Source organism: Argiope bruennichi, chromosome 10 (assembly GCF_947563725.1).
Source record: "Argiope bruennichi chromosome 10, qqArgBrue1.1, whole genome shotgun sequence".
NCBI classification, from domain to species: domain Eukaryota; kingdom Metazoa; phylum Arthropoda; class Arachnida; order Araneae; family Araneidae; genus Argiope; species Argiope bruennichi.
The window spans coordinates 88,469,011-88,495,593 of NC_079160.1; the positions used below are offsets into that span (position 1 = coordinate 88,469,011).

The 26,583-nt window shown below is 29.2% G+C and overlaps 1 protein-coding gene across 2 annotated transcripts in view; it reads right to left on the minus strand.

Annotated features, from left to right (window-relative positions):
* The window catches only part of LOC129989047 (unconventional myosin-VIIa-like), a 282,890-nt gene that overhangs the window by 122,926 nt on the left and 133,381 nt on the right, over window positions 1-26,583 (minus strand). Inside the window, exon 1 of one of the 2 annotated variants that reach the window (XM_056097358.1) lies at window positions 15,478-16,846. The exons of the other annotated variant lie outside the window; for it this stretch is intronic. Within the exon in view, the coding sequence (XP_055953333.1) occupies window positions 15,478-15,568 (91 nt within the window). The 5' untranslated portion in view covers window positions 15,569-16,846. Of the gene's footprint in view, window positions 1-15,477; window positions 16,847-26,583 lie in introns of those variants that run through there. 2 annotated transcript variants of the gene reach the window in all.

Here is a 26,583-nt window from a genome sequence, read left to right on the forward strand (position 1 = left end):
TTCATATGAATTAAAATGTTGAAACATGTTGAGTAAATATAAGCATAGAGTTTCAAAAATTCTTTTCATTAGTAAGTGTTTCAGACTATTACCAATTCGCAGACGAAGTAATTTTTGGGGATTTTTCTACTTGATTGATGAAAACAAATGTATAGATTTTTTTCCACAAGGTGTTATTTTTTTTTTTTTTTTCAATTCATGATTTATTATTAAATATCCCCCAAAAATATTTTTAGTGTAGTTTTTTTTCAATTTTTAATTTATATCATTAATATAGAATATTTTTCCCTTTTTAGATATGTAATGGAAATTCCATTTTAAACCTATTTTCATTTTTAAAAATACACAATTTACTTTAAATAAATACAGAAAAAAAAAATTAAGATTTTCTTTTTTTCATTTTAATGAAATCAGTTACTTCTATAAAATCCTAGACGAATGTTTTTTTCATATAATTATGACAACATAAGAGGGATGAAATTATAAGAAGCGACTAAGGATTGTCTTAACAGTTATCTAAAGAAGAATGTTGTGAACATAGCCTAATGGCATCTTTCTTTCTTTTTTCTTTCTTTCGCCCTTGTCCAATTATTCACCAATTTTATAGTTATTTATTTATGGCATTCATCCATTTAAATGATATTAACAAAGCAATTCTAATTTTACAATACTTAATCAATGGACTTTCCGAAAAAAAAATCAGAAAATCTGTTAGTTTATTTAAATCCTCAGGCGCTAAAATATTGAATTTTGAAGTTTCAGTTTCAAAACATTGCCCTTCTTTTAAGTTCCCAGTTGATTTAAATATTGAATTTTGAAATTTCAGTATGAAAATAGTGCATCTCCTTTAATTAAAGCTACTTATATAATTTATTTTAAATGTTTCTCAGTCATTCAGTATTCACCATACTTTTTTTTTCTTCCATTTTGTCTGAGACTCCCTTCTAATGACTGTTACTGAATTCTGCTTTCTTAGGATGAAATTTGGGGATATTAAATAATTTGCGTTGTAAGTTAACTTTTGCATTTATTTATAAATTTTTTCTGGTTTAGGATAAACACATTTTTATTATAATGAATGCAATTTTTTTCTAGATATGGTTTCAATAATCAATGTTTCCGAGCGTTTCTTCATAAGTTCAGAACCTTCTCCGATTTATATTCTTTTCATTAAGATAACACGAAATAATGGCGAAAAAGGCGCGAAAACATACGAAAGAGATAAAAATAAATTACCATTATTAAAAATAAGGAAAAACATGCGAGTAAAACAATAATTTTATAAATATTATTTTCTTAAAATTTCCAACTGGGAGAAAAAGACTACCCTTAAACCTGAACTAGATAGCTAGGTTCCAAATCTAAAAAGCTTTGAAATGTTCGGTTTTAAATAAAATTAATTATTCTTTTTAGTGCAGTTTTTCATTTATTACACAGCAGAAACGAAGGAAAAATTGGATGAAAAACGAACCTTTTTAGTGATGTTCGCAGAAGTCATCCCCTAATATCCGGTGTGGTTTTCGTTTTCAGGGATGACCAGACGGAAGTAATCGATTTTCCAGATCTTTGAAGATTTCTCGCCGACAGGAAGGAGTTACTCTCAAATATCAAGAAAAGTTGCTGGCAGGATAAATAATGAGACAGACAGTTTCCGATCCGGCCGAGCCTAATGTCCACCGGGGACACAGAGATCCTTCTATGTTTTCTTTGGGGTACGACTTTCAGAGGAACTCGAAGTCTGCCTTAATTACTTGCTCGGCGGAATTCACTCATTGCTGAATTATCCGCTATGAATTCATTCATTAATGAATTGTTCGCTGTGAATTCATTCATTACTGAAATCCCAGCAGTTAATTATTTTTGTTAATTTTTTACAGAAAGTGGAACCACGTCTATTCAAGCTTGTTCAGTCCATAGCTGAGGATATTCAAACATTAATAAGTTAATAGGGATTAAATTTTAAATCACGAATTCTATCTTTTCAATAAAATTATTCAAATAATGAAAAATAAATCTAAAATACTGCCGAATATTAGTCGATGTACTGTCAAAACAATTCATTCTTGTAATTATAAAAGAAGAAAAAAGATTACAACGGTAATTTAAAAAGAAATAAGCCTGAAAGAAATTGTCAAAAGATCAAGAGGATACGCGAGAATTATTTATTTTTTATATTTCAATTGCCTTTTTCTTAGGACTTTATAAAGTTGTTCTCAAATGAATATTTTATGATTCTATTAGATTGTTCTCAATTCTATATGGTTAAAAAGATCGCGAGAGCTATATATTTTTTTTTTCATCACAATACCCTTAGGATTCTATAAAGTTGTCCTCAAAATATATTTTATCTGAATGAATATTCTATCTCAAACAAATATTTCATCTTAATGTTTTAGTTTTTATTATTTTCAAAGTTTTCATTGCATTTTCTTTATAATTCTATTAGTTCGCAAATGAATATTTTATCATTACTCAACAACTCGAAACTTTGAAACACAAATACATGGATTTTTTTTTATTTATTTAAAAATGCATAAAATTTGCTATCTTCTTTCTGACTCTCATTCTTTCTTCTAAACAGCTTCTCAAATAATAAAAGGTCACTTCCTGATAATGTCCTTTAACAAAACTTTGCAATATGAAAATTGGCTATAATCCCAATTTCTAAAAAATTCGTTGATTTTATTTAAAAGAAAATAAAAAGCATAGCTCAATTTTTCTTCTAAAACTTTGTTTAACAGAGATCTGAGTTGATAGAAACCTGGATAATTTAGGTGCTATTGTAGTTTTATTCAAACTCGTATTTGTTTATTCACTCGTATTTATTACTCATATATTCGAAATACAGAAGCTCTTGCTTTAAGTTAAGAACTGGAAAATCTAGTCAACCAAATAAACAAATCAACTAAGGAAATTACACTCATTTTCGAAATAAATTTGGATTAAACAGTGCAATTGCTATGCTCGAAGAAAGGGTTTATTCCTCCAAGTCATGAAAGCATCCAGATAAACTAGTACTTGAAAAAATTAAATTTTTGATAAAAATAATGGGATATTTCGAAGTGAAAAATATATAATTTTTTTTTTCAATTCACACAGCTTAAAGGTTTTTCGATAAAAATATATCAATGATTGCAATTGTTTGATAAATTTCAATGAATTTATTTCAATATGATAATCCCAACGTTCTTTTTTTTTTACTCTAAATTTAGACAAAACAAATTACAACAAATATTCTACAATGAGCTAGTCAATTGCATAGACAATAAGGATCAAGTAAATATGGGCTAAGTTTACGTGGACCTCAAAACATTTTTTAAAGTAGTCATTTATTTCAGGAAAAAGAACAAATACAAAAGAAAGGTGGTTTTTCTTTCGTCTATTCTTTTAAAAATGAAATGTCATTCGAAGGTTCCTTTCAAAATTGAGCATACGTGAAACTTGTTTCTTATCATAAATATAATAACTAAATGTAGTAGGAAGCATTTCATACGCGAAAATCTTAAGTGCTTTCATATCTAGTTTTCAAATATTTGCATTAAATGTTTATTTATTTCATGTTTGCTAAGTTTGTATTCAAACTTTTATTATATAATGTTACATGAGCAAGGCGAAAAAAATATTCATTGCATGAAGCATAAGTCTCATGAGCTCCTTGAGATGAGCATGTCTTTTGTATGTACAACAACATGCATATCTTTACAATACTTTAATTTGTTAAATCTATTAAATCTTCAATTTTGTAAATATTTTAATATATTAAATCTTCAAACCTATATTATGAAATTCTGTTTTAGACCGATTCAGCAGAAATCGTCAAATTTTTATAATGAAATCGACATGAATAATAGCATGCAATTGTGTGACATTAGCTATCACACAGAATAACATAATGGCGTCAAACTCAGATTTATGTAATTAGAATAAAAAGAGAATAACTTCCTAATTCCTTTATCCTAAAGTCCCTTCCTTCTCTTATTTAATGATTTTAAAGGAGAAGAGAATTTTAAACTAGGCAGGTTAGGCACTTGTCAAGAGCTTCTTAAGTGAAAGGGTTGATTAAAACGTTGATTTTCCCTATTTTTCAATCAAATATGCTTATAAAAAACTGCAAATTCTATGAATGTCAAAATTTTAGGAGAATATTAACAATTTATGAATAGAACAGGTTCCTATACGTTTCTTTAAGTTCACTCAGTTTCTAGAATGTTTATAGAGCTGAATACAAACATATAGATGCGGGAAGTCTGGAATTGCAATAGGTAAATAAAAACTAATACATAATTCCAAATTTAAAAAAAATTTAATTAAAAAAATCATTAATATGTTAAAAATTTGATAAAATATGAAACTAAATAGACTATCTAATTAAAAGAAAGACCTCATATTGTGCTCACCTAAGGTCGCAAAATATTTGAATCCATCACAATTTTGTAAGCAAATACAGATTTAAAAACCAATGTTTCTTACAGTTATTTCTTGATTTTTGATAAATGGGTAATTTTGAAAACAAATCTAGATTTAAAAACCTATGTTTCTTACAGTTAGTTCTCAATATTTGTTAAATGCAAAATTTTGAAAACAAATCTATATTTAGTGGCCCATGTTTCTTACAGTTACTTTTTGACTTTTTTTAAATGTATAATTTTGAAAACAAATCCAATTTTAAAAGTCAATGATTCCTAATTTCTTGATTTTTGTTAAATGCATAATTTTGAAAACAAATCCAAATTCAAAGGCAGTTAATGACATGAAATAACTGTAAGAAATCTTACAGCTATTTCTTGATTTTTGTTAAATGCATGATTTTCTTGTTTCTAAATCCAAATTATAAAAATATGATTAAGAGTTAAAGGCAACAACGATAGTGACGGTGGGAAGAAAATGCATTTCTAATACCTTAAACATACATTTATTGTATTGATCCTGTATCGAAAAAGCAAGATTCAAGCATAATTTTCTGTTATCTTCCCTTGCTAAAAAACTGCAATCACAGTCATCATAATTATAAATGTTTCAGAGTGGCGCATCAGTTTTTTCCCACCAGATCGAGCGAACGCTTCTGGAATGCCGTATTATTTGCTCCTTATTCATCATACCCCTACAAAGAGGGTCCCCGACAAGCCTTCGTGACCGGACAACATAACGAGCCCCTAATGACACCTAAAGGGAATGGAGTAGAGTGATGGAGTGATCTATTAACTCACCAATTAAAATCGTTTGCCTCGAGTCCCATTTTTCCTTCTCTTGGAAACGGGGTGACGATGAGACCGAGAAAGTCGCCAATTTTGTATCTTTCACCTCTTTCAGATGCATTCGTTAAGTAGATCAAAATGACTCGGGGCAAGATTTTTCGGATTGCTGAATCTTTACTCTGGCTCACAAAATGCTGATCGCCTGACTAATGAGTGGGCACTTCAAATCACAGTTTAGGTTAAAATCTGTGTAGCGTCAAAGACAACATCGTGATGTTTCGGAGTTCCGGTCACGAGCATCTCCACATCATAATTTGGAAGAGCAATTATAATTTTTTAAGCTTAGGAAAAGATTAAAATTAATTGAAACCAGTTTAGGCGAATGCATACAGCTCTAAAGTCGTGAAATTTGGTACAATTATTGAATTGATATTTTTATGATATATTTATTAAGAGAAAAATAATATTTTGATTGTTTATGGGGGAATAGAGAGCTTTAATGGAGTAACATTGCACGTGCATTTTTCATGGGGACTGATTTAATTAATTATTTTCGATGCTACTCATCTTGACTCGTGCTCTGCACTTGTGTTTTAAACTGTAAAGTTCAGAAATATTGGAAGACTAGAGATCTAATGGCGTCATGGACAATCTTCTTGGCATTTGTAATGAATAAAATTTTTTGAAAAAATCCAGAAATTTCCATGCATGTAGCTCATTATTATGCCGAATTAGATACCTAATGCCGAAACAGAAATAATTTAGAAATAACTTTAATTCACCAAACTTGGAACGGAGTTAGAAAGTCTTTGTCTTTTTACGGCCGGAAAATTAATGTAAATATTGTCAATTGTAACCCTAGAGCTGAGCACAACAGGATCATATGCTGGAAGTTAAAGTAACTCGTTGTGAATCTGGGGTAATTTTTCGGTGAGAGTATCAATACACGTATTAAGTAATCTTGGGTACAAATACAAAGATATCAAAAAGTACAATGCATATATGCCAAGACTATGATGAATATATGCAAATTTTTTTAATTGCCATTCATTTTTATAAATGGATAACTTAAATGGATTTACCAATTGTTGCAACATTTCTGGCATTTCTGGAGGAAATGATGAAATGAACATAAATTAGGAAAACACCTTAGCATACAATGCTATTGATTTGCATTTCAACCCGTGAATTCAAATTTCTTCAAAATTTATAGTTGTGTCGGGGAATGCAAAAGTAATTTCCTTGAATATATTAATCATGAAGAAACAATAATCATAAGAAAATGTTAAAAGCTTCATTATCGTATATTAAGATAAAAATTTTGAAAAAAAAAACTTGAAACTATTAAAAATGTATTAAAAACAGTATTATTTTAAACAAGTATATTTTTGCCTTTATTTTTATTATAAATTTTTATAACAATTTAATTTTATTATAAAAATTAAATTGTTTCATTTATTATTGGCAAATTAAAAATTCCTCTTCTAAATTTCAAAATATCTGAAATATAATTTTAAAAGCATTAAATGCCTTTTTTTAAAGCTCCATTTTAATAAATGAGTCATAACCACACATTTTATATAAACGCTTAAAAATTGTTTATTTAATAATTAACCTAATTTGAAAGTTTTAGATAGCAAATCGTTTGTAAAATATATTTTCTTTTTCTTTTTAGACAATTAATTTTTGATTCAGAAAGTTTGTACTCCAATTTTCAATCATTAAATTAGAGTAAAAAGTAAAATTAATGCATTTAAAGAAATAATAGTAAACATATATGAAATAAAATTTCAAAGATATTTATTTATTATGAATATTTTACACTCCGTTTTTTTTAATTCATTAGAACAAGTTTTATTATTTTATGTTGTAACTTTTTGTTTTTAAACTAACAAATAAAATTATTTAATTAGAAACCACAGTTTAACGTTCTTTCAAATTTGTTCTACTTCCATTTTACCAATTAAATATGAGAAAATTTGCCCTTTTTTTTAATAGCCTAGATACAACTGGAGAGCAGTTATCTAAACTTTTATTCCAATTACTCTTTGCAAGATATTATTTTCGGCATAAAAATTATTTCCGTTAAAAAATTTGGAGCTCTTTACTCAAATTGTAAACATTCCAATCTTTCCGAGATTGACTGACAAAGGGCTTGAATAAGATTTTTCAAAGTAAGTAATGAATGCAATAATTCCGCAAAATTATGCAAATAAATGTTACTCTAATGGATTAAGAGCTCTAATGATTATATAATTAATTGGTTGACCAGTGAGCAGTTTTTTTAAGCAAAAACCGCAATTCGCAAATCATCATAGTGGTTTAAGAAATGATTCATTTACTGAGTTGTGGTGAAATCAAGCCTGTAACCCTTTGACGCCTATGTATGAAACTTTCCTCGTATAGCCACAAGGTTAAACCATCTTCCGCTAAGTGAATCAATATTCCATTAAAAAGAGTAGTCATCTATGAATAAGAATACGGATAATTATTGTTTATTTCGCTTGGTGGTCAGGATATAGAGATAAAAAAAAAATGGCGCTTTTCCTGTTGGGCAAAATAATAAATAAAATAATAAATTTTGCTACTTATTTTGCTCTGTGTCTTCAAAAATATCAGATTCCAAGACGATTTTCAAATAATAAATTTATAAAAATTCGAAGAATTTAAATAAATTTGAAACTTTTTTCCCTTTTTTCTAGAATAGGTTTTCTTTTTAATTAAGTTTTAACAATCAATTTGAGAAGATTTTCAGCAAATAAGTAGGTTATGCCAAATATTAAAATTTTTAATAAATATTACTAAACAAATAGCGAATGATATAAACTCGTTGCTTTCTAAAGTTTTCAAAATACCACATAGAAAAAAAATCGTTTAATTATTGCGCATTTGGTAATAGATGAATCTATGGCTAGCCGTATTAAACCCTCGAGGAGAGGGGTTGTATGTCAAAATAAAATTTGTCAAAACATTTCCAAGATGTTTATGTTTAATGGATATATATCCTTTGAATTCATCAACTTCAATAAGAGTAAATTACTACTGGGGCGTAATCTTATCCCACTCTTGGATTCTTTCATCACAAGAGCTTTTATTTTTTAAGTGACATAATACTATTTGCCTCGGCATTCCCTAAGCTTAGTATTCAGACATCTTTTGAATTTTTCGACCTTAACAATAGTAAATAACTACCGGGACGTAATCTTATTCCACCTTTAAATACTACCGTCATAAGAAAGTTTTTGTTTTTTAATGTGATATAACTATACTATCAGTTTGTCTTCTCAGCATTCCCTAAGCTTAGTATTCAAACATCTTATGAATTTATCGACCTTAACAAGAGTAAATGACTACCGGAATATAATCTTATTCGATCCTTGGATTCCCCCATCATAAATAATTTTTTAAGTGACATAAATATACTATTAATTTGTCTTCTCAGTATTCTCTAAGACTAATATTCAGAACTTCTTACTTCTATTAGCCAAAGATAACAATGTAGTTTATTTTTATTATACATTTTCGGAAAATTTCAATTCCATTTATTTCAATGCCAACAATTATTGATTTCCGAAGAGTTTTTCGAAAATCAGTGCCACAGAATTCTAGCGCCATTATGAAAATATGTATGCTAGACATTATGAAACAGACATTAATGATAAAGAAATTTCTTTTTGGATATTGACTGGTTATAATGCAAATTGGATCTTTTATTTATTCGCTTACATTGAGTTTACAGTCTGCCCACGTCAATCCCTCCCATCCTTCGACCAATAACTAAATAACAAGTAACGGAAATCCGAGTATCCCCACCTTTTTATTATGCTAAGTAACGCATAAAATATAGTTTTTTCCTTCCCTCCCCTTTTAAGAAATCCAGAAACCGTGCGTTTGGGGTTGTCAGTTGATTCCAGCCATCGCGAGACACTCCTGTCTGGAGGAACAGTCCTTCTCATCACCACATAACAATGATGGCTTTGGTGATAATGGTCATTCGAAATCTCTGGCCCCTGTGCCGTAAAATCGCTCACGTGACCTTGACAGACGCCAGGGGGTGTGGCCGCATCCATTTTTTATCTCCCCCTTCTCTCATTTGAGCAACCGGCGCTTCTGTTTTCTCCAGAAACTTATCTCTTCCAGAGAACACTCAACAACTTTTTTTTTTTATTTCTGCTTCTTCCGATGGCGATCGTATGTATGTAGGCAAGAGAAACGGGGGAAGATCGTTCGCATTTTTTCTTGCAGCGCCCACCCATATTCACTAGCTGTTGCAATTTTTTTTTTTTTTTTAATGCAGCCTCACTCGGCAGTCTCTATTTCATCGAGCGGAACCGTTAGGTAAAACGCTTTTTTAGCGCGCTGTTGACTCGCAGTGATTTTTTTTGCTTTTTTTTTTTACTTTCTTTTTTCGCGTGTGCTATCGACGGCGATGATCTTCGGAAGGAAAGAGACAGAGGCCGCGTGACTGAGTTTAGTGGCTCGACAGGTAACTTCCCAAGACGAGATTTCACAAGCTTCTTTTGCAGGGCCTCCAAGACAGAAGCCGTCTTTAAGGAATGTTACTTAGCAATAAAATTCGGGAAGATGTCTTCATATTACCTCAAGCACTGGCTATAAGGAACTCGGTGGATCAGAAAATCCTGGTGGTAGCGGAAAAAAACGTTTATCACACAATATTGCTTTTATATATATATATATATATATATATATATATGCATTTTCATATCTTATACATCTCTAATCTAATTTTATTAAAGCTAAAAAAAGACATTAATGAGAAAATTAAAACTGGTACTTCTTTCGAAAGAAAAAAAGAGAGATAGAAAATAAGCTTTAAAATTGAAAAAACAATTAATTGCAATATAAATAGGGAAATAAATATTGGTTAATAACGATTAAGTTCAAATTTAGTTAAAACAACTACGTAGAAAATTGTAATAGACGTTTTTATCTCAAGCTCACATTCTTATTTGTCACTTTTTTTGGATCACTGAAAAATTTGAACAAAACCAAAATTTGAAAGCGTTTTTCTATACCAGATAGAGATCAAGATTCTGTAATTTAAGAAACTCTGAAATAAAGAATGACGAAATATCGCAGAGTACCGCTCTGTATGCTAAAAGTTCTTTGTGATCAGTGGGTCTTCTAGGATAGTCAATCAAAGGATAAATAAGTTAAACGTAAATTTTTTTCACTTCGCTTTCATTTTTCAATGTTTTTAAAATAAAATATAAACTGTATTACATCATACTATCTTGCATTTTATACATATATATATATTTCGGTTCCGGTCAACTTCCCACCTTTTCACATCTTTGGCACTATTGCCGTGCAATCCAAACAATATAAATTTAATAAAAAAATAAAATCTTTTTTTTTTATTTTGAAATTTGCTGTACTAACGACTCCGATTTTTTTGCTTTCAATAATAGGAAGAAACAGATATGAGTTTTTGTCTCTCAGTGCAATTTGATTAGGATTTAATGAGTAAAAATCCATAAATTTGCTTTTAGAAAAACCTTTTATTAAAGAATGCCATATTTGAAATTCTTGAATTTCCACCAACTATTAATTAATACAAAACATTCATAATAAAAACTTTTCTAGATAATTTCTATTAAACTACTGTATTATTTTATCTCGAAAGATGGGCACAGCAGTCAATAAGAGATAAGGAATTGCAATGAAATCGGTTTTCGTACAATTCCGACCATAAAGCTTTATTTTTGTTTCAGTTTCCTCCTCATCCATTAAACCTGTTCGTAGTGAAAAAATAACAATGTTACATCTCATACCTAAATGAATGAATGTATAATGTAATATGTATGTATAAACGAATGTAAGTATATATGTATAAACGAATTGCTATTACAAAGGACACAAATAAATCGGGGCTGTGATGAAACAATATATAAATGAAAAATGCTTAAATGGCACTTTATGCATTCTGAGCTGGCTTTACATTGTGACAATATATATGTAATCCCTTTTTAATAATAACTATTATTACTTTGTATGATTTGTATTCACTTACATTTTTTATTTATAACAGGAAATAAAGTCGACAATATTATAAACTGGACGACTTTGGCGTTAAATCTTTTAGATATTCTAACTAGATGTTCACTGTTTCGTCAAATAGTCGGATAATAAATCTGTGTTAATTTAATTATCCTACATATGTTCTATTCATTGTGTACATGAACCTTTTTAATGGAGACCAATTCCATGACACCTATATTGGGCTGAGGGAAGAGGGCTTTGAAATAATTTTGCATATTACATTGCAAAATCTTCCTCTAGAATGAATTTATAAAGCGTATCTGTCAAGAAAAAAATATCGTATTATGTACTTCTGTTTTCGTACATCTAACAACTTTGATACACATTTACAAATTTCATCTATATGCAGATAAATGAAGTTGCAAACATTACAATGGAAATTTTGCGTATGTTTGTAGATTTATGAAAAATGAAGAAATATTTTTTGCAATGCTATTTAATAAAACAACAAGTAAAAAAAATTTAGGAGGTTTTTTTTTTTTTTTTTTTTTTTTGTAAAAATCTTGACAAAACTTTTACCCGTTTTATTGATAAAATTGAATTAGAAAAAAAATAATATTTATATAAATAATTTTCAAATTACAGAAAAAAGCATTTTATCTGAAATTTTTCTGAAAAAGTTTAGTGAGGTATCTTTTTAATAGATAAATAAGAAGCAACATTTTATAATCTTATTTCAACAAATTGTATTCAATTTTGAGTTTCTAAATATGACATTATTTATATCCGAATCAAAGAAGTAACTGAATTTTAAGAAATAGAAAATGCCATTTTAAAATTAATTTTATTATTTCGGAGATAACATTCTTTTATTTCAAAGAGAAGTGATCATTCGTAGATTTTTTTGAAAAAAGTTTTAATAACTATAATTTTAGGACCTGTAACATATGACTATTCCCAATAATACTGAGCAATTGGTATTGGATTTCAGTGCATTAAATACCAACAAATTTTGCTTATAACCTTGTTTGTGATGAAATACTAATTCTAGGCATAAAAATAACATTTTCTTTTCTTATTGAGGAAAAAAATTTTCATTCAAGATATATTTTTTATTAATTCTAAACAATAATAAAATACATTTATTATAGAAGGGAGTACTTTGAACCCTTTGATTTGAATTGTTTTTAAACAAAGGGGCGGGAGGAATGAAATCTAAGCACATGCTTTCCATGTGCGCTGAAAAAATTTATTTTTAAAACCGTACTTCATTTTTTTTTAATCTTTAGAGATCAAGTAGCCATCAAGAATATTGATAATTTCGGTAAAATAATTTAAAGGTAATTTCATGTCCATGGCTTCGTTAAATTATCAGATATTGACAACATGCTGTTTTAGTCGTCTCGCATATTTTCTGTTCATTTCCTAATGGAGACCAGTTCCTTGATATAGAGGGCAATATTAAAAATATAAATGTGTCTTTCATTTATATTATATGTTTCACGGTACTGTATTTTAACTTTTTTATACATCTCGTACACTACACAAATATTAAACAAATGCCTTCTTCTTGAACTTCTACCAATGGAAGAAAAATTTCACGATTAAATATTTGAAATAATGAAAACTGTTTAAAGTTACAAGTCTACAATAGTGTAATTAGAAGTCTACAATATACCCTATGATTGAAAACTGGACAAAAGTTTTTTTTTTTATAAAACTGCCGAAAATCAGGAAAATTTCCCACTTCTGTTAAATTATTAAAAAAAAAAAAATAAAAAAAAATTGAATGTTGAAATGACGAAACCTCAAAATTTAATTCGATTTTTAATTATTTAAAATTTTAATTAAAAAACCGAACCGAGGTGCATGTTTTCACCTTCCAAAGTATATATATTGGCAAGTTTCTAGCTCTTGGTCAAATTTTATAGTTTGTAGAGAGCCAACATATACAGAGAAACATACACAAACACATATATTCATCTTTATTTATGTTTCATCTTTTTATCTACATTAATAGAGACAGAGCTAAGCTAGCAAAAGATATATTTGAAGAAGTAAAAACGTTTGAAACAGTTTGCTGAATAATACTAGGCATTTAAAATCACATTTTATTTGAAAACCTTTCTGTAGTTCAAAGAGATGTGAAAAAAAAATTACGCCCTGTACTTGTGGCGTGAACTTTAGAGGCTGTTTATTTCGTGTCAGTTTGAATTGTCAAAATATTGTTTGGTCAATTCTATTTATTTTCTCATGTGCATATAATTCAGGGGGCTGTATGCGTATACATAGGCAATACAACCAGAATTTTTTATTTCAGATATATAGTTAATTATAAACTATTAGGAGAAACTATTATGTTCTAATTGATTTAAAAACCAATGTTATGCTAAAAAAATGAAGCATAAAAAGGCTACATTTATATATTGCAAAAATATTTTAATTTTAGTTGGCATTGTTAAAAACTGTTTTAAAAAATCGCTTTAAAATGCATTCATGATCAATATTTTTAGAAATTAAAAAAAAAAAAAAATTAACGAATGGACAGAAATATCAATGTCTCGCTATCTCGTTTATTCTGTATGTATGGAATTTCTTGTTGTTATTTTTTTCCTCACTTTTTTTTTTCTGTTTATTTTTAGAAGGTCGCTAGTACACATTAATTAAGATGTAGGTTTTGTAATATAATAAATAATGAAACAGTACACAAAAATTATTTGCTAAAGATCAAGTCAATTTTATATTTATATGTTTATTTTCTTACAATTTAATAAATTTTGTATTTTTAAATTTTTGCAACCAGTAATGATTCTAGATAAGTGAAATTGGAATTTTCTTGCTTTAAGCAAAATTAACGATTTGCACATTTCAGTTGGGTGCGAGGGTTCGTTCGCAGTTTCAAGAAATGAAAAACCAAGTTCCTATATTCATTCTTTTTAAAATGTAATGTGAAAAATTATTTATTTTAAAGCTAATAAATAAAAAGATTTGATTAAAAAATTATTTCAGGCAACTTAATTATTCGCTTCCAGTATAATTTCAATTTATTTCAATCATAATAGCACGATTATTGTCGATTGCACACCAGCAATTTTTTTAGAATAATAAATTGCTTAATTTATGAACTTTACTTTCGAATTTTTTCAAAATTAACACCAGCTTATATTTACTCAATTGAGCGGTAAATGGGAGAAGCTTATCAGTTTCTCTCACTTGCCAAGACTAATAAAAGATTGTTTTTAGAATAAACGACAGTTAAAAATGAGAAGATGGAATCTACTAGCAGATTTAATAAATATAACATACGTGAGCAGAATCAGAATAGGAGATCTCCTTTAGCAGATTAGAGAAGAAAATAATAAATCAAAAGTAAAACAGAAAAATGTAAAATCGTTTGGCGAAATATGAAGTCAGCATCAGTTAAAAGATTCTCTATTTAATTTCAAATTGTTTTTTTTTTGTTTATTTATTCTAATTACTAAAAACAATACTTCTCACATTTAAGGACAATAAACAGAGAGAAATTTTGCTCAGTTCAACGAAGTAAAAATAAAATAAAATAATTTTTCTATAAACAATCTGAAATCTAAAGATAAGTTTTCTTTTTTACATTCTTAGGGATCTAGACAATTAATCTCTTTTCTGAAGATCAACAGTGTGAGTTTATTTTCATGCTAAACAATATTATTAAACGAACTGAAGAAAAAATAAGTAATTGAACTATCAGTATCAAAATCAATTATTTCTTAAATATAAAAAATCTTACTTATTTAGAATCTAAAAAGTTTTTAGATAATATAGCATTTAGAGATGAATAAACAAAGAAAGTTTGCAAACATCCAATCATACTTAAATAATATATATATATATATATATATATATATATATATATAAATGTTAAAAATAAAACTCAACCTCGAAGCTTCAGCAGTACAAATAGCCAATATCCGTCGAAGCGATAAATTTCAAAATGTTTTAGACTTTCTTTTTCTTTAATCGTTCCACAGAAAAGTTTTCTAAAATTACCGAGTCTGTTTCTTTTTCCTTTTTCTTGTGAATTTCTTTATTTTTAACTAGTGTTTACAAAAACAAAATTAATAGTAAATTTGTATTTAATTGTAATATTTTATATATATATATATATAGTTTAGAAAAGCACAAATTCAATTAGTTATTTCTTAATAAATAATAATGAATTCAATAAATAAATGAAATCAGGGTTTACTTAAGTTAGTTTGTACTAAGCATTCATTAAAAAAAAAAATTGTATAATGTTTACCTTGTAATTTACGCTCCGTTTCCCAAAATTTTTGTAGCTCTGTAAAATACTTGTCCAATATGAAGACCTTCGAAAAATTTAAGGTCGCCATGGCCTAAAGCCTGATCCACTCCTTTGAATCCACCTTGGTCACATGACCAAGACGGAAAAGCCCTGCATCACACACCTAAATCCGTCTGGTGTTGTCAGAAGTTCTTGCATACAAGTTGATGAAAACAGTTTCACAAATTCGTTTGTATTCCGTTAATGGTATTTGGAGGAAAGCGACTGCGCTGTTCAAGGACGGATCACTGAACTTGGATTTGCATATAGTATAATCCATAGAAAAGTTTGAAATTCACACAAATCATGCATAAGAAGCATACTGATAATAGCTTTTTCAGACGAGAAACTTTTTCACAATCCTTTCAGTAAAAGAAAAAACTTTTCATAGCACATGTATGGCACTAATAAGGTCTTTCAAGAATATGTCACTTCCCTATTAATTTATGCACAAGAGTACGTATATTTGTAATCCAACTGAGGATTTTTAAAATAAACAACAGCTGGACATAAACTGACAAAGTAGGAATAAATTGAGCTTCATTAGATAAACACAGAAAACAATTTATTGGCTTTAGTATGCTGCAATGTTTTTCGTGAGCGTTTTTTCGATTTTTAACAATTTGTACACTTCTCTCAGTTTCAAATATAACAACATTTGTCTAGTTCCCAAAACATCAAAATCGGTGTCTAAATTTCTTGCTTGAAAGTAGTACAAATTTAAACCATACATTGTATGAAGGCAATATAACAAGAATTACTCAATCTACATAAGATTATAATTTCAAAAGTATCTGCAAATTGCATAAGTACATTTAATGAATTTGTTGAGAAAACATTCTTACAGTTACTCACAGTTTATATTATGTTCATAAAAGGGTAAAGTTTATAATTATGATTAGGAAAAAAAATTACAAAAAATCTTTACTATTTTTCATGGGAACTCACTGAAATCTACTGAAAAATTCCATCATGTTTTTAACGTATTTCCAACGAAAATAAACTGCTGTCATTCAAACCATTTGTTTCTTAATATAAAATCGTGCGATCGAGGTTTCTTTAAACCCCGAAACCGAAAATGAAAACGTGTTGTTATTAAGAAACGTCATTTAAGATTCGACCTCACACGCTTAACAGGTGGTTTTCTCATAAATACACACTCCTTGGCACAGAAGATAATAAATTGAGCGATTTCTTTAAGAAAAACATGGCACACAAAAAGAAAAACATTCCAATAACATAGGGCACTCTTACTTTTTTACATGCAGAAGATGTACATTACAACATGGTTTGTAACACGTCCAACGCGATTTGCCGGAGTACCTATGGCTCGAAAACAAGCATCTTTGAAAAGCCGAACTTCGGCTGCAGCAAGTTCTTACTACTTGACGGTTGGGATTCGCGCTCATTGGTCAACCTGCTCTGCCTTTCCCCCCCCTAACAGGGTGGGTAGAGAGACCCGGGGGCGAAGAAAAGGGGGGGCCAAGAACGGGATTTGCACGGAGAGAGCAAAAAGCTTCTGTGGCAAGCAATAAGACAGGTATGGGATAGTCCATTTTCCGTGCTTACTGAAGGGTAGGGAAGAAGAAAGAGGGAACCACTTGTTGCTTTCTGCCTGCCTATGCGGAGAGTGTGTGTCGAAGTTGCAAAGAGGTAAACAAACAGACACCACGATTCCACAAGGAGGGCGAGAAATAAATAAAATAAATTGATTTCGTTCCGTTGGAAGAGTCAAAATAGTAGTTCTTAGGGGGAATTTTTAAAATGATAATTTATTAATCGAAATAAAAAAAAAATCATATTACGTTAAGGAATGAAGAAGAAATGATAAGCATTAAATTTTAAATATTCACGCCGGTTTTTTTATTTTCTTAATCTTTTTTTAAGCATTTATTATGACTTCGTTAGTTTAGGTAACAAAAAAAAATTATTTTAAAATTTCTGTTCTTTTATATAAAAACTATCCTTATATTCCAAATTTTATAAATTGCATATAATTTTTTAAATTATGGGAATTATTACATGTTAACAGTAATAGTTATTTTCTCCAGTTTATTGCTTAATTTTTCTAGAAGAACACTCCCATACTCATACTAAAACAATTTTCAAATATTGCAATTTTCAAAAAATGCAATTAATTAAATAAAATATTTTTCCTTAAGAATTTTGGAATTTTCCCTCAAGCGTAGAATAACATGTATTTTAAAATTTTAATTAGTTTGTTGTTAAAATCTACTACAACTGTTATTTTACTAAAAAAACCCTGTTAATGAAAGTAATATGAAAGAATATTAGCTTCCTTAAATTAAAAAAAAAAAAAAAAAAAAAAAAAAGATAAAGATAAATTATGCCAAAGAACTAATAATTTAATTTTTTAATCTAATTTTATAATTTTTCCAGCAATATTAATAAATGCAGAATTTCTTATATTTATTACCAGTTTCAATTATTGATACAAATATGTATTTTTTATAATTTTACCAGACAATGTAAAGTTATGATTGGAAATAAGATCTGCAAATGCGATAACTCTAATCTTTCATCACAATTTCTCTGAATTAATTCTCTTGGCACTTTTATCTAAAATAGTTATAAATTAAACAGAATCTTGTAATATTCGTCATTTTAATGCTACATTTAAATATGACCTAATATTACTGAAACAGTAGCATGGAAAATTTTAAATATTAGCTAATGTGATCAAAAAATGTTATTTATTCATTTGAAAAGAAATCATAAAAATAATTTCAACCTAGGAAAGTGCAGATTACTCCTTTAGTAGCTATAATTTAAAAATCAGAAAAATTTGAAGGTACATTTATGATTACACATATATTAAGATAATACAATAAATTAGCATTACCTTTTGAATATTTGAAATAAAAACAACAAATGAAATGTATTTTCGTTTTTCTCAATGAAAATGTGTAATGCAATTTTCATCAAAATAATTCATCTTAGCTTGAGTACAGTTAATTTTTAAAAAAATAAAAATAAAAATGTTCAAAGTTTATCAACAAACACATCTAACGGAATTTAAATTTCTGATATTCTTGTTTCTTAAAATATATCGTAATAAGCTATTTCAGTCTTTATTGCGTACTAATATTCACAGAACATCGTTTATCACAACAACTCAACAATCAATCTGAGTAACTACTGGAATAAGACTTAGAGCTCTAAATGCCTGTTTCAAATGATGAAGAACTTGGAAAAATTGACTCTGCAGAAATGTCCTAAAACTGGGACATCTTCAATTTGATTAATGGTTGAACTCGGCATCAGCATTCAGATTCATGTCATGGGTTAATCAAACATGTTCGATTAGAAAATAGTTAACTGAAACAATGAAAATAAATTTAAATTTACACAGGGCCCTCACGTAATCGAAATATTAAAACTCTCGATACTTTCAACGCAATAGAAGTTTAGCCAGTTTTTGAGAATTATTCCTCATAGTGTTAGAGAAGGGATCACACTTCATGCTACTCCTCATAATCCTTTGCTACGGATTATACGTCGGTAATAAACCGTGCTGCATGTCAACGACAATAATACAGCGATTAAATTGCACTAGCAATTGTGGCCTCCATTTCGGTGTAGCTTAGACAACGCACTCTTTTACTACCGGCTTTAGCCTTTTTAAAAGAGGATATCCTGGACAAAGCGTTTTTATTTTCATAGTCATTTCTCAGAACTAGATTATCGTATTTGAAAAAGAATATAAATGTGGCACGTCTGAGGAAACGTGATTATTAAACAAAATACTGATCTTCTGTTTTTGAATTAAATGGCGTAAACTATCTAAATGGGGGTAGCCAGAACTTCATAACCAAAATGATTCTTCATCTGAATTTTTGACTATCAATAATTTTTAATACATATCTGGTGAAGAATATTTGGCATACATTTTGCTAATGTGGCCAGAACAATATTAAATCAATACAGTAGCAAAATTTTAAGATAGCTTTTCCGAAACTAATATTTTGGCATACAAAGCATTACTGAGTTTGATGATACTACTTGCCGAAAAAGTTAACTTTTCCACGTTCTTACTCCATTCGCTAAACTTTAAGTTATCTTTTCCAAAACCACTAAATACTCCAAATATAAGCAATTAAAATAGGAATTCCTTGAATGTTTTGGTATGTAAGGCATTACTAAATTATCTGGTACTGTATGCCGGAAAAGTTAACTTTTCTTTCTAGTTCCAGTTCTTACTTTGATTACAGTTGGTAAACTTCAAGACTGTTTTTCCGAAACCACTAAGTACTCCAAATATAAATAATTAAAGTAGGAATTCCTTTTAACATTTTGGGCATGCAAGAACTTACTGAATTATCTGATGCCACATGCCAAAAATGTACATTTTTCTTTTAGTTCTTACTTGGGGTCTCAGAATTGAGCCTGCCTTGTTGAAATCTATTGAGTGATGTTGCTTATACTTATCTTCATTTATAATAATGCAACGCTTAATAGGAATGCTACGCCAATAACTTTTAACTTAATATGCATGCAAAGATCCACGAGATTCATTACAACCGAGAATGAAATACAAAAACAAGAGCTAAAATCTCCGCGCTTCAGAAGTAATTTAATTTGCATGGGAACAAAAAATATTCTTCCTGTATATCTTGTTAGATCAAAACTCATTTACCAAAAGAATATCAAGATAAAAGAAAATGTATCAAAAATTATTTTAAAAAAAAGATAAAGATAGTAGGTATAATGATGATCAAAGTTTTTTTCTTATAAAATCCGTTCGGAGGCATCTAATTTCTCATTCTACTCGACATGCTCTCTCACTATCGGCCAACCTAGAACTACCCTTCCCAACTTTATGGGCTGCGAGTCGAAGAAATAATGACTATCCCTAGAACATATATTTCAGCTTCGTATCTCTTAACGCCGGGTTAAAATGTACGACTTCTGCTACTTTTATTTAATCCACTTATTTGCGGAGATTGGTCGAAGGAGGTGAGCTGAAGGAAGGAGTCTCGTTCCGAAGCACGTATTGTATCCATGTTACAAATCGCGAGACGTGATCGGCTTCCACTCTCCTTGTAACAGAGGCAACTTCTTTCATGTTTCACGCCATTGTTTCTGTTCGCGGGTCCACGTGTCCGGAGATAAATGAATCATTACTGTAAACGAGGAAGATTTTTAGATGGTATCTGACCAGATCTGTGAGAGTGTGTTTTTCGGTAACAAAGTATTAATTGTGAAACGTCACTATTTATCTACCTTTTCAAACCAACAGCCATATAAATTTTCATTCGCGGCTCTAATAGGGTGTGTAAATGGTGTAGAAAACAGAAACGAAGTAGGTGGAAATTACATTACTAGTAGCGGTGTACTTTTCATTATTATTTATCTCCTTGTTTCCTTCCCTCTCCTGCATCATAAATAGATAAATTTGTAAATTATCAACAGAAAAGAAGAAGAAGATTTAAAGTTACGTACCATCCTGATTAAAATCGCAGACAGAAATGAGATATTTGTGGCTGAATTCTGACTGCATTATTATTTTCAATGACTGTATATAACGAGAAATTACTTTATTTTTTCCATTTTTCAAATAATAAAAGTGAAATTGTTACGCTGTAAGTTAATTTTGCTAAATTTTTCTAAAATATAATATAGATCTAATTAATTTTATATTATCTACCTGACATTCACTGCCTTACTCTTTTCATTTATCGGAATAACACAATATTAAAAAGTTCAGAATAAAATAAATTATAAATTTTGTATGAATTTACTAAATAATTTGAAACCGTTTGTGAAATGCTAAACATTAGTAATCATTAACAATAAATCAATTGATACATTTTAGTTGTTGTTTGAAACCAGTCAATACGTAAGAAATCGTGGCTAAATGTTGAATATTTCCAAACTTATCACCAAATTATCCTGAAGTGAGGCATATAACAAATAACCAACTCAAATATATAGTCTACGGCAGATCGCAGGATATTTAAAATAAATACTGCTTATCAGCAATAATTGTACGAGTAAACAATAAACATTTGTCTGAGAAAGATAGCTGGCACCAGATTTCAGATTTCTATAACATACTATCTACATGCTTTCACAGTATCATAGATAAAATTTCTCAAGATTTAAAAGAGCTTCCTGAATATAAGAGTTTTAATAATAAAGGATACTTATGAATGGCTAATTATGCAGGCGTATGGCATGAATATTTGCTCACTTTTCTTCTGATATCATGAAGACCTTCAAACTATACTTTTTGTATTTAAAAATAGAAAATTATTGACATTTTTAAGTTTGATAGAATTTTGTAAACATTTATTTCGCCAATTAATTTAGGCCATTTAGTCTTCTGCTGATTCTGATTTAAAATCATCACACGAGTTTGACCAAAAATGACAGTAAAAAAAAGAAAGAAAAAAAAGTAGGATAAAGTTTGTAAGAATTTTTTTTTCGGAAAAAGTAATTGAAATTCCCTAGTATTACAATAATCGAACATATTATAAGCATAGTAATGTCATTGAAAGTTACTCCAAACTGAATCACTACGTAGGAAATAAAATACGTGCTTATAAAAAGTTATTGAAAAATATCTATGCTACGAAAAACTAAGCGGCAAAACCTTTGAAACAAATAAAAAAATTGAATTTTGTTGAGGTTTAAAGAATTACAAAACGTATTATAAGCAAGCTGGATAACAAGAAATCCGTACATGATGGAATCCTATTAATGTTCATTTCCCAATCATATGAGTAAAATTATTATTGTGCCAAAATTTGTGGTTATTTATAATTCTTGACACAATCTTAATTTTGGCCAGAGGTTCATAACATATATAATTCATACGTTTAAAAAATCTAGAAATGATAAACTAGAATAAAACAATTGTACGTAATTTAAGATTAATTTAGTGTTAAGATTAAATTAGTGTTTAACTTAATTAAAAGAAAGATAAAAAAAATCTTTTCATTGTGTGATATGTATGCATACATTTTTAAAATGAATAAATCGACAATTTAAAACAAAAACTTCATTCTGACAAAAAAAAAAAAAAAAAGAATCCCTATTTTATTACCACGGATTGTTTTTTTTATTCCAACTAGAGTTGAGTTGCAATTCCAACAAAAGAGACAATACTGCATATATTTAAATAGAATCAATTTCTTTTAATGCTAAAAAATATAGGAAGTAACATTACCTAAGTTAAATAAACAAAAAAACATATTTATTAAAATTAAAACTATCGAAAACAATTAAAATATTTCGCTATTTTATTTATCAAAGTTCTTTTCATCTACATCCAAAAATGCAATTTATTTGTTCAATAATTTAGTCTAGGTTGTTATCATTATAAGAAATGTGACGAAAATTAATAGCTTATTCTATCTCATGCCCTTCCCTTCTATCAATTTTGCTTTACTTGTTGAGCCAATAAGAAAACTCTTATATGTTGACTGTGCTGAAAAAATTACCACTGTTTGATTGACAACAGGAATTTAGATTCCCTAGGGCCTTCTAAGGTTATTCATGTTTTGAGTTTCATTTGACTTTACTACTTTTTTTTTTCACCTATTAGAATATGCTTTAGAGGACGCGTCTTCTAGAAGGTTGAACGAATCCTACAGACTGAATCACGCAGAATTAGTCTCTGAACATGATTTTGACACTGATGGACTCCGAAGCATATTTCAGTCCCTTGGAATGATTATCAATTCGTATTTTCTTTCAGCAGAAATATTTTATTTTTATCTGCCAGGCATGCTTTCTTTTCAATCATAATATTTCATGATTCTTTTTTTTATGTAAATACTGACAAGTTATTCCGTGCTTAAAAAAGAAATTAATTCAAGAATATTTTATTTTAAAAAATGCTCAAGAAATTTATCATTTGAAAAGTTGATTCTTTTTTCCTCAAATCTAAATGACATTAATTTTTTAAAAAACGAAGAGAAAAAAAAAAGGAAGAAATTCTGATATATTCTTTTAATTTTCTTAACAGAGTTCACAATATTTTTACTTTGACTTTGAAATCACTTTGATATATTTCGAGTGCCTGAAAATTTTATCGCTGAGAAATATGATGAAGCGTTATCTAATTCTTTCTTCTAACTCTTATCAATAATGCAAATGAGTTATAAGATATCTCGGACTTAGAACTCTTATCTAACTTTAACTTGATGATTAAACTAATGCTCTCTCTGTACCATAATAAAAGCAGCAAATGAATATTTAAACAGAAGTTATTGGAGAATGCAAGTATAAGTTATGTTGAAGCGTAAGCCTTCAATCAAAATCAATGATCCATGACATTTTTCATTTGTTTTCACACATCTATAAACTTTTAGTATAGTCAAATTATTAGAAAATATAACTATTTTTCTAATTTCATCCGCTAATCGAAATCAATCGTTTTATTTCAATAAAATACGAACCCATTGTAAAAGTAAGATGAAAACCAGCGGAAGTGGTCTCCCCAAAACTTCCTCGCATATTCTTTAATAAACGCCTTACATGGAATTGGTATCCAATAGTTAGGAAATATTAACTTTTGGCGTGAATTTGGCATTTTTATTGAATCTAACGTGTTATCTTTAGCAAGTTACTTGGCGATTAATCCCTGACACGCGTTAATAGTATCCAGAAATCGAATTCGTGAGTCGGACACGTTTTTCTCACCCGAATGAAGCCAAAATTTGACACAGAACTACATAAGTAATAACAGAATACCATGCCAAATTTGATATATTTAAGCCATTGAGTTTTTGAGTTATCGCGTTTACATGTTTCTGAAAGTATAGACCGACAGACAGTCAACTCCTTGTTGGATTTGGCTCAAAATTTGAAATGCATCTATACTATAGATGTTGAATTTGTGCATCGAATTTTATCTATCTAGTTTTCCTTCATTCTGTAGTTGTCGTGTTAACTTATATACAAATAGCCGGTCAGACCGACTTCCTCTGAGTGGACTTCACTTAAAAATAGATAAACATCTACAAATTTGATGAAAAGATTTATACCAAATTTCAACCATCTAGTTCAAAACATGTTTGAGTTATCTTTGTCACAGACGGACATTTTCTAAGAATGTGTTTTTCGAACTCAGGGAGGTCTAAAACGTGAAGATCCGTCGAAATCTCGAGTTTGAATTTTTTGAAAATTAACTATACTTTCTCTATACTACGTACAGTTTAAATAATAAAAATACTCCACGTCCAGATGGTATTGCAGCAGGGATTATTAAAGAAGCATTTAAGTGTAATAGCAAAATTTTTGTTGATGTTTATAATAGATGCCTGCATCATAGATATTTCCTTTCAAAATGAAAAGTAGCACAAGTTGTGTTGTTTAACAAGTCAGATAAGATACAGATCCAGCAGCTTTTCGGCCTATTTGTCTTCTTGATTTCATTGGAAAAATATTTGATAAAATGATTACAAGAAGAATATTCTATCATTTATTAAAAAATAATTATGTTCATCAAAATCAATATGGATTTATTCCTGGGAAAAGTACAACTGAAGCAATTATTCACATTAAAAATTGGATTGCGGAGGCAAGAAATAATTCAAAACATAGGGTTCTAATTTCTTTTGATGTGCAGATGTGAAAAGTGCTTTTAGTCGAGTTTAGTGGCCATTAGTGCTATACAATTTGAAAAATATGAATTGTCCCAAAAACCTTTTTAATGTGGCTTCAAGTTTCCTCAACGATAGAAAGGTCTTTCTAATTTACGGCGATCAAATCTTTAATTTCTGGATGCTCTCAGGGTTCTAATTCTGGACCTCTGTATTGGCTTCTAGTAGCTAATGAAGCACTGCAAATTATTTTCAGAGAAGATATTAAAATAATTGCATATGCTGATGATTTTTATCTGTTTGTGGCAGCAACTACTAAGCATAAAATTCAAGATCTGGTTAATAAGGTATTAGAAAAATTAGATTGTTGGAGTAAGGATTCTAAGGTTACTTTTGGGCATGAAAAAAAGGCAGCTGATTCCTTTTGGTAAAAAAGGGCGTTATAAACACCCTCCGTATTGTTCTTATGCAGGTAAACCAATCAAGCTTACAAGAAATATGAAGATGCTTGGGATTATTGTTGATGACAGATTAAATGGTATGGCCCATATAAATCATGTGGGAAGCAGGATGACAAAAATTTTAAATAGACTTACAGTTGTCAAATACAATAGAGGAATATCAGGAAAAATTGTCAAAATTTTATACAAAAGAGCCCTGGAAAGAATTTTAGTATATGCAGTTGCAGCCTGGTGAGAGGGCACTAATAGACAAAGGCAAAAGATCGATAATGTACAACATAAAGCACTGTTAGCAATAACGGGGGCTTTTCGTACAACATCTACAGCAGCTCTACAAATAATTAGTGGACTTGAACTAGTAGATCTGATATGTGACATTGAAACCGCTTGGTATTGGATAAAAAAAATAACCATAAAGCATCAATATTTTTGGCCAAACAATTCAGGGCTCTAAAATGATTAGTTATGAAAATAGATGGGTTAACTCCAGTAAAACTGAAAAAATATAGTGGGATGTTACTGCAGTGACAGCTTTGCATTCCATCTATACAGATGGTCCGAAAATGAATGAACAAGTTGGTGCGGATTTTTGTGTTTTTGAGGGCGAAGATAAAATTGTATAGGCTTGGAAATCACTATTCAATTTTCAAGCAGAACTTTTTGCAATATGGCAAGCTTTAAATTGGAAAAACCATAATAAACCGTATTTGCATTATCATTTATTCACGGACAGCCTTAGCGTATTAAAGGATCTTCAAACATTCAACCCCAAAAGTAATTCAGTAGAAGATGTTAAAAGTCTGGTAGATGATAATATCTCATTACACTGGGTTAAAGCCCACATTGGCATCAAAAGTAATGAACTAGCTGATCTGGCTGCCAAAGCTGCTTCACTTAAACCTACAATTGACTATCACCTTGGGGAATCTGAAAGAACAATCAAAACTCGCCTTCGTAAAATTCTCATCGATGAATGGCAATTAAGATGGGAAAATAATGAAAAAGGCAGCTTTACTTTCAGTATCTTTTTT